The 13,972-nt window shown below is 42.6% G+C and overlaps 1 protein-coding gene across 2 annotated transcripts in view; it reads left to right on the top strand.

Annotated features, from left to right (window-relative positions):
* Nucleotides 1-13,972, top strand: part of phf21b (PHD finger protein 21B) — a 97,483-nt gene that overhangs the window by 39,123 nt on the left and 44,388 nt on the right. For both annotated transcript variants that reach the window (XM_085137007.1, XM_085137008.1), the window contains exon 2: nt 13,017-13,061. In XM_085137007.1, coding sequence (XP_084993133.1) covers nt 13,017-13,061 — 45 coding nt within the window. The remainder of the gene's footprint in view (nt 1-13,016; nt 13,062-13,972) is intronic.

Here is a 13,972-nt window from a genome sequence, read left to right as displayed (position 1 = left end):
TCTTAATTGAAGTCCAAATCTGCCCAGAACCAATCCCACAATCAGTCTGAAACAAAGCCCAAATTTAATGCCAATTGAGTTTGAAAGTCTAAAAACATTTTAAACAAAGCCCAAAAATGGACCAAAAGCCAAATCAAACCAAGCTCAAATGAAGACCAAAACAAAGTACAAATCTGCTCTGAAAACTACTTTAAAACCAAGTTGTGATTTTGTGTAAAAAGGAATTAATTTTAATTTAATAGTAAGATGCATCCCCCAGTATAGATGAATAAACGAGCTTTAATTTTTTTTTCATATTTGAGGTTGTTATGCACACAGCTCTCTGCTCGCTGTGCAGCCCTTCCTGTTTTACTGATTGATTTGACCTTTTGATAGTTTTTTTCTGCATCAGTCTAATGTCACGTAAACCCTAAAATTAGCTGCTGCTGCTGTTCTGCTGCTCCTGTACTCACATTTCCTCTAACAGCAGTTAAAGCTTTCTGGCTTCTAACGAGAAATTCTCTGAAAGACAAATCAGGAGGACTGAGATTGAGTCAGAAAATTGCTTACGAGTGTTCACAGTGAAAATTGGAAGCCTGTGGAACATTATGTACGGGAACATTACAGGGAAATGATCAAAGGCTGAAGGAATTGTTAGAAAACTGAATGTGGAGTACAAAAGCTTGATTTTAGTCAGAACCTTGTCCCACAGCTCAGGATGAAAATGCAGACTTTGAACCTGAAACACTGGAAGAGTTTTAAAAAGGGCGAGTCAGGATGTTCAGTGGATTCCAGGAACCATTTGGCTTGTTTTTGGACGGCTATTTTTGTTCTTCCTGTGGAGAGCAGCCAAACATTTTGGGTTCAGTACCTGGAAATCAAAGAGAGCTTCTTTTCTGCAGCCGCCATTTTACAGTGATTCTCAGCCAGCACAAAGGCACAGCAAAGAGGCAGAGAGCAGATTTTCTGATGCTGACAGGACTGAGGGAAACTTAATGATGTAATGCACTGGAGAAACGTGCAAGAGCTTTTGACTAAGAGGAGTGAATTACTTTATATTTGAAAGAAGCACATCTTCTTTTCTCATGTTTCTGTTTTTCATGCATGAGAACAGCAGCAGCGTGTTGGGCAGAGAGGTGAGGCTGTAAATGTTACAGGTACCTTTTACCCACAGTGCTTTCGATCTGCAGCTGCTCAAGGGCCTGCAGATAAGAGTTTGGCTGCTCAGAGCGGATTAAAGGTTTGAAGGTGTAGAACTGTACCGAGGAGGATGTTTCTTTCGCTCATGTCCATTACCAGGTCACACCATGTAAACCCTGGTCTAAAGACGGTCAAGGTGAAGATGAAGGGAAAATGGGTTGAAACATGCTAAACACTGAGTGCAAATCAGGCTCTGGCAAAGACTAGTCTGCACCCTGCCACAAATCAATCCTTAAACCAGTTCAAAATAAAGTCGAAACTTAAGCCTGAATTTAGTTCATCTTCATTTCCAGAACCACTCTAAACCTAGCTCAAGATGCACTCGAAATCAACTAACCCCTAAACTGAGCACAAATTTTGAAACTAGCCTGAAAACTATTCAAAATCAAGTTTAAAACAAACTTCAAATTTAGTCTAAAACAACTTGAAAGTAGGTCTAAAAGTCTAAATTTAGACCCAAATTCTTAAATACCCAGAATCAAGCGGCAAACCAGTCTGAGACCAATCTGAAACCTGTTTAAGCCCGCGAGGATAAATAACTTGGTGCAAAACCTCTGTGGGCCAGACTTGGTCCAAACCTCATGACATGGTGTAAGACGCCTGTCATCTGGCTCTTATAGGCTGGTTGTGGCTGCCTTCCTCTGTCTGTTAACATTTAAAATGATGGAAAACCTAGAGCAGGGTGATATGAGATATATATATATATATATATATATATATATATATATATATATATATATATATATATATTTATCACGATATACATTTGAAAATTTGCGATAACGACATAACTGATGATATAATTGACACTAGACAAAATACTTTACAACTCCACAACTTTATTAGAGCAAAAAAACAAAACATCAATGTATTTTCACTTAAACAAGCAGCTGTTTTTTATGTGCATTAAAGTTATATAAAAATTTAACAGTGCAAATGCAAATTCCTTGCTGACAGTTTAACCAAAAGGCATTTCCAGTGGAAATTGGCCGACATATCCTCAGCATAACCATGTGTAATATCCACAAAACTTAAAAAGAGGTTATACACACACAATACGGTAATATTATGTTGACGCACAGTACGTATCACTCTGCGAGGCTCCGGCCTACGATAGCCGCAATGCTCCGATAATCCATCAAGCAGTGCGGGTTCGTAGCTAAGTCGGACTAAAACATTTGGCAGACTTTAGAACGCCGTGTACCACATAAAATCGTTTCGAGGTCAGTAAACACAACCAGAATTCATACATAAGGCACACGGGATCATAAAGGGCACTGTCGATTTTCAGAAAAATCAAAGGATTGATTTTAAGTGTGCCGTATTTTCCAAAAAACATGGTAATAACGACGGTCCACTAGCATGCGCTACCAAAAATAGTGCTTTGTTGTGTATCTGACGGACAAAAGCTAAACCAGTTCCACACCACTGAAGTTGCAGCATTTTTACAAACCAATTCTGGTTCATCTGTTTCATTCAACAATCCGCTTTCGCCCTTCTCATTCTCTGCCATGCTTTTTCCGCCATGTGCGTATGAAAACAATATTCTATCGCGATATTTCATTTTCTTATCGTTTCCCAACATTATACCGGTGTTACCATGAACGGTAAAATATGGCCCAGCCCTAGGAAAACCCCTAAAACAGTCTAAAACAAGGAATCTTACTCACCAAAGAAACCATTGGACAAATATTTAAACACTATCATGGTGCAGCCGCTGGATTAAAACTTCACCTGACAGTCCATGCAGTAGCTGCTTATGTAATTCAGACTGAAAACTGGAGGTGGAAGACCTAACGCAAAGTTTTTAAAAAGTTAAAGAAATCATTTGAAGATTATGAGGGTCAGAGCACCTTCGACTGATGAGGCTAGTTCACGATGTACGCTAAGTATTTTTTTTAAAAGATTAGTTTGTTGATCCTGGTCCTAACGAATCCTGCTTTAGATTCTACACGTGCTAATTGAAGGAGATGCTTGTTTGCTTTCTGGGTATTTGTATTGTATTCTCTGCAGATTTAGACAAACTGTCTCATGGCATAAACAGTGAAGTGTTTGATCCCCTCCCTGCATCACTTCATTCTTCAGAAATGTTTCAGGAAGCAGTGAACAGCACACATCCACTGATGTGTGGCAGTAACAGCATCCAGGTGTTTCTTCCTCCATCACAGATAACATGGTCAGCGTGGTGTCCCTCCTCAGCGATGATGTACAGTTCAGTCTGTCGAGGCTGTAATGGATTTTGAGTCCCTACATGGCCGACTTCCCTCTCACATGTGCAGCAGCAGAGAGAAAAGACAATTTCATTTACCTGCTTCTAATGAAAAGGCAATTTGTTGTGTGATAGCATGAAGATGGAGTGGGACGCCGGCGTCGTCCTCCCTGCAGGTTCGGAGGAGAAATGAATGGCAGTGTGTCATCTGCAGCTCCCAGAGGCAAACTGAGAGGCAACGCCACGTCTGCCGCTCCATAAACTCAATCAGTTTCTGTACAGCGACCTGCTAGGCACCAGCTATCAACAGCCCCCTCTCAGCACTCGCCTCCGGGGTTTGATGCATGATGGCAAAAACTGGAAGCGGATGGAAACTATAGCAGCAGCTGAAAAGCAGAAAGATATTTTAAAAGCCTCCTGCTATGAGTGACCACTTAGACCCAGGTAAAATGCAGGCAGGATTCAGCGTCTTAATGGATCCTTTCTTTATTCTAATGCGCTCGAAGTTGTTCCACCTGCCATCTTTTTTGTTCATTTGAAAGGTAAAAGCCCAACAAGTGGTTTATTTTTTAGCCACATGCAGAGTTTATAGCACTATTTCAAACTGTTTCTGCAGTGCTAAAAGCCAGCGCTTCCTTTGCCTTGTCCTTGGCCTGATGGGAATCTAAAACCTCAAAAAAGACCACATTGACTCATCTCTTTAAGTCAAACATGGACATGTTTTGCAGAGGGTAAAATCCATTTTGGACTTTATGGACTGTAACATGTCACGTCATTTGGTTGGCCTGGCATCACCTGATAAATGTGCAAATCCAAATGGCACCATCAGTGCCTCTGGACACAGCTGTGTAGACCTGCAAACAGATCAGTGACACCTGCAATGTAGTGCTGAGCACTGGCACTCTGCTGCACAGTCGTTGCATCAAACCCATCCCGGGTTAGATAAAAAATGATAGAACAGCCAAGGCTGTGTAGAAATGTTTGAAACAAAATGGAACAAAAATAAAACCTCAACTCTCAGATTCATCTCATTTCTGGACATGAATGCCAAATCCAGTTCTTTCAGTCTTAGGCTGTCTATCACAGCAGCCTAATCTTTCACATATTGAGTTGAATTTCTTTATATCCCATCAATCCCAAAAGACTGTAACTATATTTTAATAGTCTGAGTTAGGGGTGGGCGGTATAAACGGTATATGGTAGAAACGATATAAATTTGGCCAACGGTAGAGATTTTGACCATACCGCTCTACCGCGATAGCGCATGTTGATGGTGTTATTAAGCTGCGCCTGTTTTGGTCGAAAGCATTGCAGCGGCTGCAAACAACATCATCTGCAAATTATGCCGGGCGACAGTAATAGCAAAGAGACGAAGTAGTTTTGGAATATGGGGAAAGCCAAAAACTGCGCTTTCTCCACTTGCGAACCATTGATTCATTAATGCTGAATTCTCTCGCAGCAGATTATCTCAGTTGTTCTCCTAACAGAAGTTTGGTACAGCATCCTGCCATGCGATTGCATTTGTCCCTAACCACCAGAAATCCTCATGTTAACTTTTATCGAGTGGAAAAAAGTTAGTGTTCATCTTTCAGCTACACTGTGCTAATGTTATGCTAACGTAGCTGTTTTGCTAGCAACACATAGCACATCATTATATACCAGCTATCCCAATTTCAGTAACCCTACAAACATCACTACTGTTTAATTTTCTGTCTTCATTTATGTTGGAAGTGATAGCAGAGCTGTATGTTTTAATTTTTTCAGGAATCTCTCAGAACATGCTATATCATGTTTAGGTGAAAACTAACGAGCTAACTTCCTGCTAACTTCTAACTCGGTTGAATTTAATAAATTCTGTTTTCATAGATGCCTGGATGTTAAACTTAATTGTTACACCTGGTAAAGCAGCAACGCTGATCATTTTATTAAAGATGAAAGAAGTTTTTAACTCTCAGTGATGCCGCAGTGTTCGTTTGACTTTGGGACCTGAAGGTGACAGAGTTTAGGACCAGTGTTGCCAACTCCTCAGTAAGGAAAATCACTATTGGCTGTCCTAAAAGTCGCTAGAAGTCGCTAAATGACATCATCACCTAATTTGCATAATTGGTCATGCTAATGTAATTGTAATCTATGTTGTTGGAGAGAGAAATAACATCGTGGAAGAGACATAAAGTGAGTAAAAAACGTCCTAAATGCATTTAGAATTTATTTAGAACTACAAATTAAATTTATTTTAGCAATTATTGTTTTTTTTAATGTCACAATTCCAACCCTGCTCCTTTACCCGGGCTTGGACCGGCAAAAGTGACCCGAAATAGGCACTCTGGTGGAGTTACGTTGTGTGTGTGTGTGTGTTTATAAGTAGTTTTAAACCTTGTGATCCACAAAACAGCATAAAAGTAAAAGAGTAAAAGAAGAACTGACTGCGTTACAGCACCCGCTGCTTGTTGAGAGTAAAAGCGATATGCGCTTTCATGTCTTTTTTTAGCAACTTTTTTAAGAAAAAAAGTCGCTAGGGGGTCTGAAAACTCGCTAAATATAGCGACAAAGTCGCTAAGTTGGCAACACTGTTTAGGACCCAGATTACTCCGCAAGGCTTCTGACTATGGCAGCTGTAATGCTCCGGCAGTCCATCAAGCGGTGCGCCTTCATAGCTTGCCAAAGTCTTAGGCTACGTCCACACGTACCCGGGTATTTTTGAAAACACAGATTTTTTTATGCGTTTGCACCTTTCGTCCACATGTAAACGTCGTTTTCGGTCACTGAAAACGGAGAATTTTAAAACTCCGGCCAGGGTGGATATTTTTGAAAACTTAGTTTTTGCATTTACGTGTGGACGAGAAAAACGCAGAAAACGCAGCGTCAAAGGTGTGCACCTTTTTTGACGTCACACTGTGCGCCATGTTATTGTTTCGGTGAAATTAATTTCTACAATACTGTTACTGTTAATTGTACTCTCTGCAGTGTTTAAATCCTTACATATACATACACAGTTACTGTCCCTCCACACATACAACTCGGTTCTGCTTCTATGCCCCATCCTTGCTTACTATTTCCCACCGAGGCTTCTAGACTTCTGATTGGCCAACATTTCTACACGGTTAGGTATATATCGCCACCTGTTGCTTTGGCATGTTCCAAGCAGCGTTTTCCTTCATTTCTGCCTTTACGTGTGGACAGGATTATTTTTTAAAACGAAAACGGAAAATCTCTGTTTTCAAAGATACCCGTGTACGTGTGGACGTAGCCTTACTAAAACATTTTTTGATAGATTTTTGAGTGCCGTTTACCACATAAAATCGGTTCGAGGTCAGTAAGCACAACCAGAATTCATACATAAGGCACACTGTCGATTTTAAGTGTGCCTTATAGTGTGTAAAATACGTTATACAGAAGAAAAGAATATATCGCGATATATATCGTTACCGCACATGCTTCAAATTATACCGTGATATGGATTTTAGGCCATATCGTCCAGCCCTAGTCTGAGTAGTATTTATACCTATGTGGCATCTTAGCTGAATAGGGAGATTCATAAATCCACATTTAACCGCCTTATTAAGACCTCAGTCACTCAGGCTTGTTGGTGATCTGGCAACCACTGGTTGCTGTCGGTAATGTATGTGCGGCTGCTGGAAGTTGCTAGATGACAATAATACTGTTATGCTGCCAGTAACTTCCCTGTGATTGCTTTGGTTGCCAGCAGGTCACCACAGTTTGCATGAAAGATGCTAGCTTGTCTGCAAACCGGAAATGGACAATGTTTACCTTCACCATAAAAGTCATGACGCATGGCTGCAAACAGCACATTTTAAAACAAAAACACTTTGGTGTCTGGTTTATGTCACACTTTTTGTTTCCTGATGGAGAACACACATTTTTCTGGTGACCCGAGTTTGCTGGGGGGGGGGGGGGGTGACTGAACAATCTCTAGGCCTGTGTGAGTCATTTAGCTGTTATCTAAGCAGAAAATAAGAAACCAAAGACATAATAATAACCTTTCAAAATTACAAGCTAGTTCTTCACATCTTCTCCACATTCTTCATATAAAAAGCTTTAACACACACTTTGATAACAGGAACCCCAGGGGTGAGATTAATGTGCCTATTGGGAAAGTGAAGGCAATACCATGACTGTTTTTCAGCTGTGAGAGGTTGTACTGGGAATGTCGGCTGATATAAAAGAACTCTGATTTTGTGTATTTATAACCTGTAAAACTAGTAAATAATGGGCTTTACTGGTTAGTCACAGCTTGGAGGGCCTTGCTGCTTTCCTCCCAGCACTGCTGTAAATATAAAATCTGATTTCTCTAAAACTTGTCAGAGCAGCTGGCAAATGGAGCTTCCAGGAGCTTCGATTAATTAACATGTAGAAACTGTGTCCACAGGCGTCCCCACTGAAGCTCCAGCAGTCATTTTCTGTAACTAAGTGGCTCTTTCTCCTGCTGGAGCTGCGAACATACGAAAGCCACGCCGCTAATTGAACACCGGCATGTCGGAGCATGTTTCAGCTTCATTCTGCAGTCAGCTGCTCCAGGGACAGGGCCCCCTTCATCACCTCCTCCTCGTCTCTGAGCCCCAGCCTCCTCACACCTCCTCTAGTCCTCAGATAGTTACCTACTGTCTCCTCTGATTGGCCTCTCCAACACCTCAGTCAGCATCGTGAATTCATCTTCGGGCTCGCCTGCCCGGGCCTGCTGCACTTCGAACATGAGGAACATCTCCAGGTCTGCTTTTTTACAAAATCAGCTTCAGAGATTTGTGGTGGGCTCATTCTGCCGTTCCATGAAGATCAGTGTGTTTTTTTTTTTTCTCCCCCAGTCAACAAAAAGCTCAGAATTTAATTTGATCTGTGGACTTGAACATTTTATACATTTTCTTTCTTTTGAAGTTTCTGGTTTTAATTTCACCCAGACTAACATGTACAGACTGTTTTACATCAGTTTAAAAACAAGTTTATTTACTTCATTAAATTAAAGTTAGTTTTGTATTGCTGTCAATGGCTTCACTTTGCCTGATCTGGAACCTGCTAACATCAACCAGTTCATTAAGCACTCCTGAACTTAGTGTTTGGTTAAATAGAACCTCTTTTTTACCTGTTTGTAACACTTTTACAACCTAAAGTTATCGGTTATGTTAAGCTACTTTAAATGTCACTACTATTATAGAGTCATTTAATCATGGCCATTGAAACAGCCACAGCTGTATAACTTCATACATTGTAAACCAGCTGCATTTGTCTGCGTGAGAAATTAAAGCCATTAAATCACTAGAGCTGCGCCACTTCGTGCATCTCACCTTTAAACCACCAACTTTAACATCATTGTTGTCACCTGGTACCCGATAACCATGACAACGTTAAACCAGTCTTATTTTACCATGACCAGCATTTATTCAGTGATGATTCAGGCATCGTGTTGTCCCTGGGTTATTTGTGATTTTGGGTTTTGGACTGAACTGGACAGCAGGGCGCTGGGAGGAAGACGATGAGGCAGCGGGACAGGTGGCCGTTGTTTCCCACGAGGCTTTGCGACGGCGGCTTTGAGAGATGAAGCCTGTCACAGTTAGCCAAACAGCGCTAATGCTCTCCCCAGAAAGCCTCCAAACGCTAACAGGAAAGCAGAGCCGGCTGTGTTTGTGTGCATTTTGAACAGATGCTCTGGCTGTAAATATGGGGGGTGAGGAGGAGGAGAGGAGGGGGTGCCATTTGTTTTCATTTTGTTGCATTCGGGGGGAGGAGGGGAGAAAACAGCCATTCAGATTCAGCGGGTCTTCTGAATGAGCCTGCAAACCAAATATTAGTGTGTGAGCAACACACACACACACACACACACACACACACACACACACACACACACACACACACACACACACACACAGCATTTTCATAGTATTTTGTTTTTTGGCCTTTCATGGAGAAACTGCAGCTTTGCAGTTTGTGCTGCTTGTTCATATTTTTGGGGGATGGTGTCGATCGTGTTTCTGAGCATTTCCTGCGCTGGATGAAGCTCTTATCTTTTTAAAGTGCTGCAGTTCTTTCTCCCTTAGTTTTTAGAGCAGTCTCTTCAGCTTTTTATGAGCTCTTCATATGTTCATGTGCAGCACGTGTTTTAAAAACTCTCAGTGTATCTACAGCCAGTGGGCTCACGGTGTCCTGGCGTTCTCAGCTGACTTCATGTGGATATGAAGCTGAGGATCAGGAACACAGCAGCAGATTAATTATTAACCCCCTGCTGTGGATGAAGTCAGAGTTTCTCTGTGCTGAAGTTTCCATTTTCAGCGTCATGTGATGGTGTTTGTCTCTGCCTTCAGGACCCTCAACATAGACCCTCAACCTCTGTCTCCTTGTCCTAATGTGTTCATTTTAGCCTAACCACAGCTCTGTAGCTAGCCACTAGGTAGCACACTATTATAAGACAGCAAGCCTGACTTCACCAGCCCTCCAAACAACACTGCGGTTTAGTTTTTTACGCTTTGTTTTTGTTAGGGTGAATTGTTAAATGTTTGTCATTTTTATGTTTACCATTTGTACATTGTTTTAATTCTGTGAAAGGAATTCTTTCTGTCCTCCCCTCCCCAGATTCTCGAGGTTCTAGGTGGGGGGCTGTAGTCTTTTATCACAGACTCATCCTTGTGCTTTTGATGTAAGCTTCCTGCGTTTACGACCCTTTGGTCAGCAGGAGGTCTGACACACACACACACACACACACACACACACACACACACACACACACACACACACACACACACACACATTCTTACAGAAGTTCACACATACATACAATGCTTTGTCTTAGAACCATGTGGGCGTGGCTTTGTTCTGACGTGTTTTGTGTGAACTGTCTCTCAATAAAAGGAAGCAGGAGGAGGTCAGATCTGGGGGTCATTTTCGTGGTGGACACAGACGAGGCCTCCCTTGTGCAAATAATCGATCGATCGACTGTCTTGTTTTCTTCATGATGAATAAGTCTCTAGAATTAGCGGGGCTTATGGAAACACAGACCCAACAGTTTTCTTCCAAAGTTACTCCACAGTGGTGTGTTTTAGTGTTTTAGAAATACTATAGTCAGAAGTATCTCTGCAGGTATACGTCAGTTCACACAGGACCTTGTGAACACCCTGAGATGATGGACAATATGAAAAATATAACACAAGTGAACCATCCGTGTCTGGTTTTGTTGCAGATAATGTGTGGTTATCCCTGGTGTTTGTGGGCGCGCCATGTTTTGATTGAACTAGACTGTCTTGATGCATAATAAAGATGGGTGAAGCCGCCATGAAGTCACCTTTGCAGCTTTAATAGGAGAGCCAGTGTTCAGCATATACGCTGATGATACTGTTCTGTATATGGAAAATAATAACCATTGTGACATCACATATTGACTTTTGGACTCAACATTCAAAGGTCCACCTGCCACTCAAATAGGCCACGCCCCTTATAATGCAAACTTTAAGCCATAGTAGAATTGAAACAGGTGTGGTATGAAACAGTTATGAAGGGTACAGTTATCAATAATGGATAAACCACTTTCTTTATCAGGCTGTAAACATGTTGAAGTTTTAACATGGGAGTCTATGGGGACTGACTTACTGTTGGAGCCTCTGCTGGACGTCAGAGGAGCTGCAATTTGTGGTACCAGTTGATCAAACCTGCTCTCTGCTCTTTGTGCCTCTAACTGGTAAAAGTCAACAGAGGAAAGCATTTTAGGTGGTGTAGCATTAACCCCAGTAACAGTGGAGATCAAGCAGAAGCTCCGTCCTCATGCTCTGCGCTAGTGCTTCTGTGGTGGTCAGGGTCGCCCTTGGCGACCACCCCTCTGCAGACTGAGTCTGGCTTCAGACGCAGCAGCAGTGAATGAGTTTGCGTTGTAAAGTGTAAACGAGGCAGACGTGGTGGGTCGTTGGGGCTGTGCAGTGCGGTACTCTCTCTCTCTCTCTGACGTCCTCGCTGCAGCTGATTTGGAAACTATCAGCGCTCGGCTTGTAAATTTCCCCAGTGTGAAAAGCAATGCATACAGAATGAATCCGCCTCTATTTATCTATCTGACTATCCTCACATGCCTGTACATGCTCGCCGCACGGCAGCCTAACGCCGGCCTACTGCGGGGAGGTAAAGAAATAAATAAAGCCTGTGCGCAGCTTCAGTTTTTCCACTCGGTTCCCAGACATTTCTACACCTATCCGTTAGATTACAGATGACAAATAGACCCAGATCCTCCTCTGCCGACTGCGTCGGCCCAGCTGTGACGGCATTTCGTCCTCCTGAGGTTTCACCGGCGGCTGTTAGTGTTTGTTAAAGAGCGGGGCGGGTGAGGAGGGAGGAAGTTTGCAGCAGAGACACGAAAACCAGCCGCCGATAAATCATTTTGTTCCTCGATTAACCTCGAGGACCTCACTCTGCAGCTACTGCATGTTATTACAAGTGTTTTCCAGCTGAGTGCGTCTTCACTGATTTATGCAATATTTCATTTACAGTTTCTGACTCGGCGCTCTGCAGCATCTCAGTTTGTGTGCAGGGACAAATCTCAGCGGAGAAAAAAAAATCACTTATTTAAACTGATTTCTTTTCTGTTTGAAAAATGTCTGTGAGTCCTTTTCATCGACCGAATATTTGTGTTTGTGAGACGCTCATCTCTCATCTCGTGTAGGTTTCTCTGACTATGAGTCTGAGGTGAAGCTTCAGGCGTGGTCCATCAGCACATGTCAGTCACATCGAGTAGAAACATGACAGTTCAGCCTGCAGGTGGGGGGCAGGCTGACGTAACATGGACTCATGTACTGTATTCAAGATCAAATCTGCTCCTTTATTTGCTTGTCTCTTTCATTTCCTGGGCTGTGTGTGTGGCCCTGGGCCTGAGCCCAGAACACCCATTGGACAGTCAGATTCAGGAGGAGGAGGTGCTCTTTTCATGAGTCTGTCTCACCAGCCTGATCAGGCTACCTGTAGGGAAAGAGGAGGCAAGAAGGGCCTGCTGCTAACCGGTTAGCAGCACCTAAAATGTTCATGAATAGTAAAAACGAACCAAGCTTCATCCTCTGATGCAGATCTATGTTTTTAAGGTGGTTTTCAGAAAAATTTGAAATTTCTAACAGAGTTTTTGATTTATTTATTTTTGGTCCATTTTAAATCATTCGCCCGTCTGCCAGCATTCCTGCACTTTCACAGATGTGTCTGTATTTGCTTCCTGTGTCTGAGTCACTCTGAGATCCAGCGGATGATGATGACTTCAGTTTGTTGCAGAAAATCCCAGTTAACCTCGTTAACCAACCTCACAGCTGATTTAATCTGCAGTTATTGGAACATAAATTCTGACCTGGTTCTGTGAGAGGTTCATGTCGATATCTCGTGTGCTTCAGAACCTCCGAGGGATCAAAACTGCTGTAAAAACGATTACAAGGCATCAACTTGTATTTTCAGCTATCAAGTAATAGCTGAAAATATTCACAGTATGAAGATTAAATTCAGCGTGGCTTCATCAGATATAACAGTTACTGTCATCACTTCAAGATGCTTAGGTGTGCTTGTGTAAAGTCCTGAAAAATAATCTGACCTTTGACCTTTGCAAAGTTGTTTGAAATGACATGAAATCATAGTTCTACTCACGTTTCTTTCTCCTTTTTCTTTGCAGAATCAGACGTTGTGCAAAGGCCTCAATGAACTTCAGAACGGACAGGTAGGTCACATGATGGTGTCTCTAGAGGTGTGCATTTACCTGAACAAGCTCCTCCCACCTCCTCTCTCACTGTTCCTGCTGTACGTCTGCTTCTTCACCTGCGGCTCATCTTTGTCCTCTGAGGAGAAACCAGTGAAAATGAAATGCTTTGGCCACATTTCACTACCAGAACTGCCGCAGGTGGAGCTGACTTCATGATGATGTGGATGTGTCGGCGGTGGTTGGTTTGAAGTTGTGGTGCAGTGTAATTGGGCGGTGTGATCTGTGACGTGAGTCCGAGGGTCTCCGGGATGATGTCCTAACTTTCTCTGAAGTTTGTTGATTTTTGTTGATTTTTTCTGCCATTGATAAAAGGCGACAGGAGCTGAAACATGGCTGTAACCGTTTCCTTTGTTGCGCTCACCGGTGCCGGTGATGCTGAGCGTTTGTGACGGCAGCGAGATGGCTGAGGAATGTGAACAGGCTGAGAGGACGCTTCCAGAGAGCAGAGACAAAAGGAGGAGAGAATAAGAGCCGGAGATTCATTACACGTCAGTTTAATTTCAGAGCTGCGATTCCTTACGCGCTGGAAGTCGATTTGGCCGCTCGTTGCGGCGGTTTCTGCAGGCCCTCCCATTTATTTGGTCTCTCAGAGGCGAGCAGGCAGACGAAAGAGAACAAACCTAATTAAGGCAAACCCTGTGATGGGTGGATAATTGTTGTGAGGCATCAGTGTGTGTAATTGAGGCTGAATTTGTTTTACAGGTTGTAAATGTGCGTTTTCCCCCTTTGGATGGTTACTGCAGGACTCGTACACGTTTGAACGTGTCCAATCACTGCCACAGGTGACTGTGGAAGGTCATTAAAGCAGTCTTTTAAAACCGTAACTCAAGGGGCGCCACAAAAAATAATCCGTGCTTTCTGCAGAAACA

This window comes from Neolamprologus multifasciatus, chromosome 17 (assembly GCF_963576455.1).
Source record: "Neolamprologus multifasciatus chromosome 17, fNeoMul1.2, whole genome shotgun sequence".
NCBI lineage: Eukaryota > Metazoa > Chordata > Actinopteri > Cichliformes > Cichlidae > Neolamprologus > Neolamprologus multifasciatus.
This window is presented reverse-complemented; position numbering and strand designations above follow the sequence as displayed.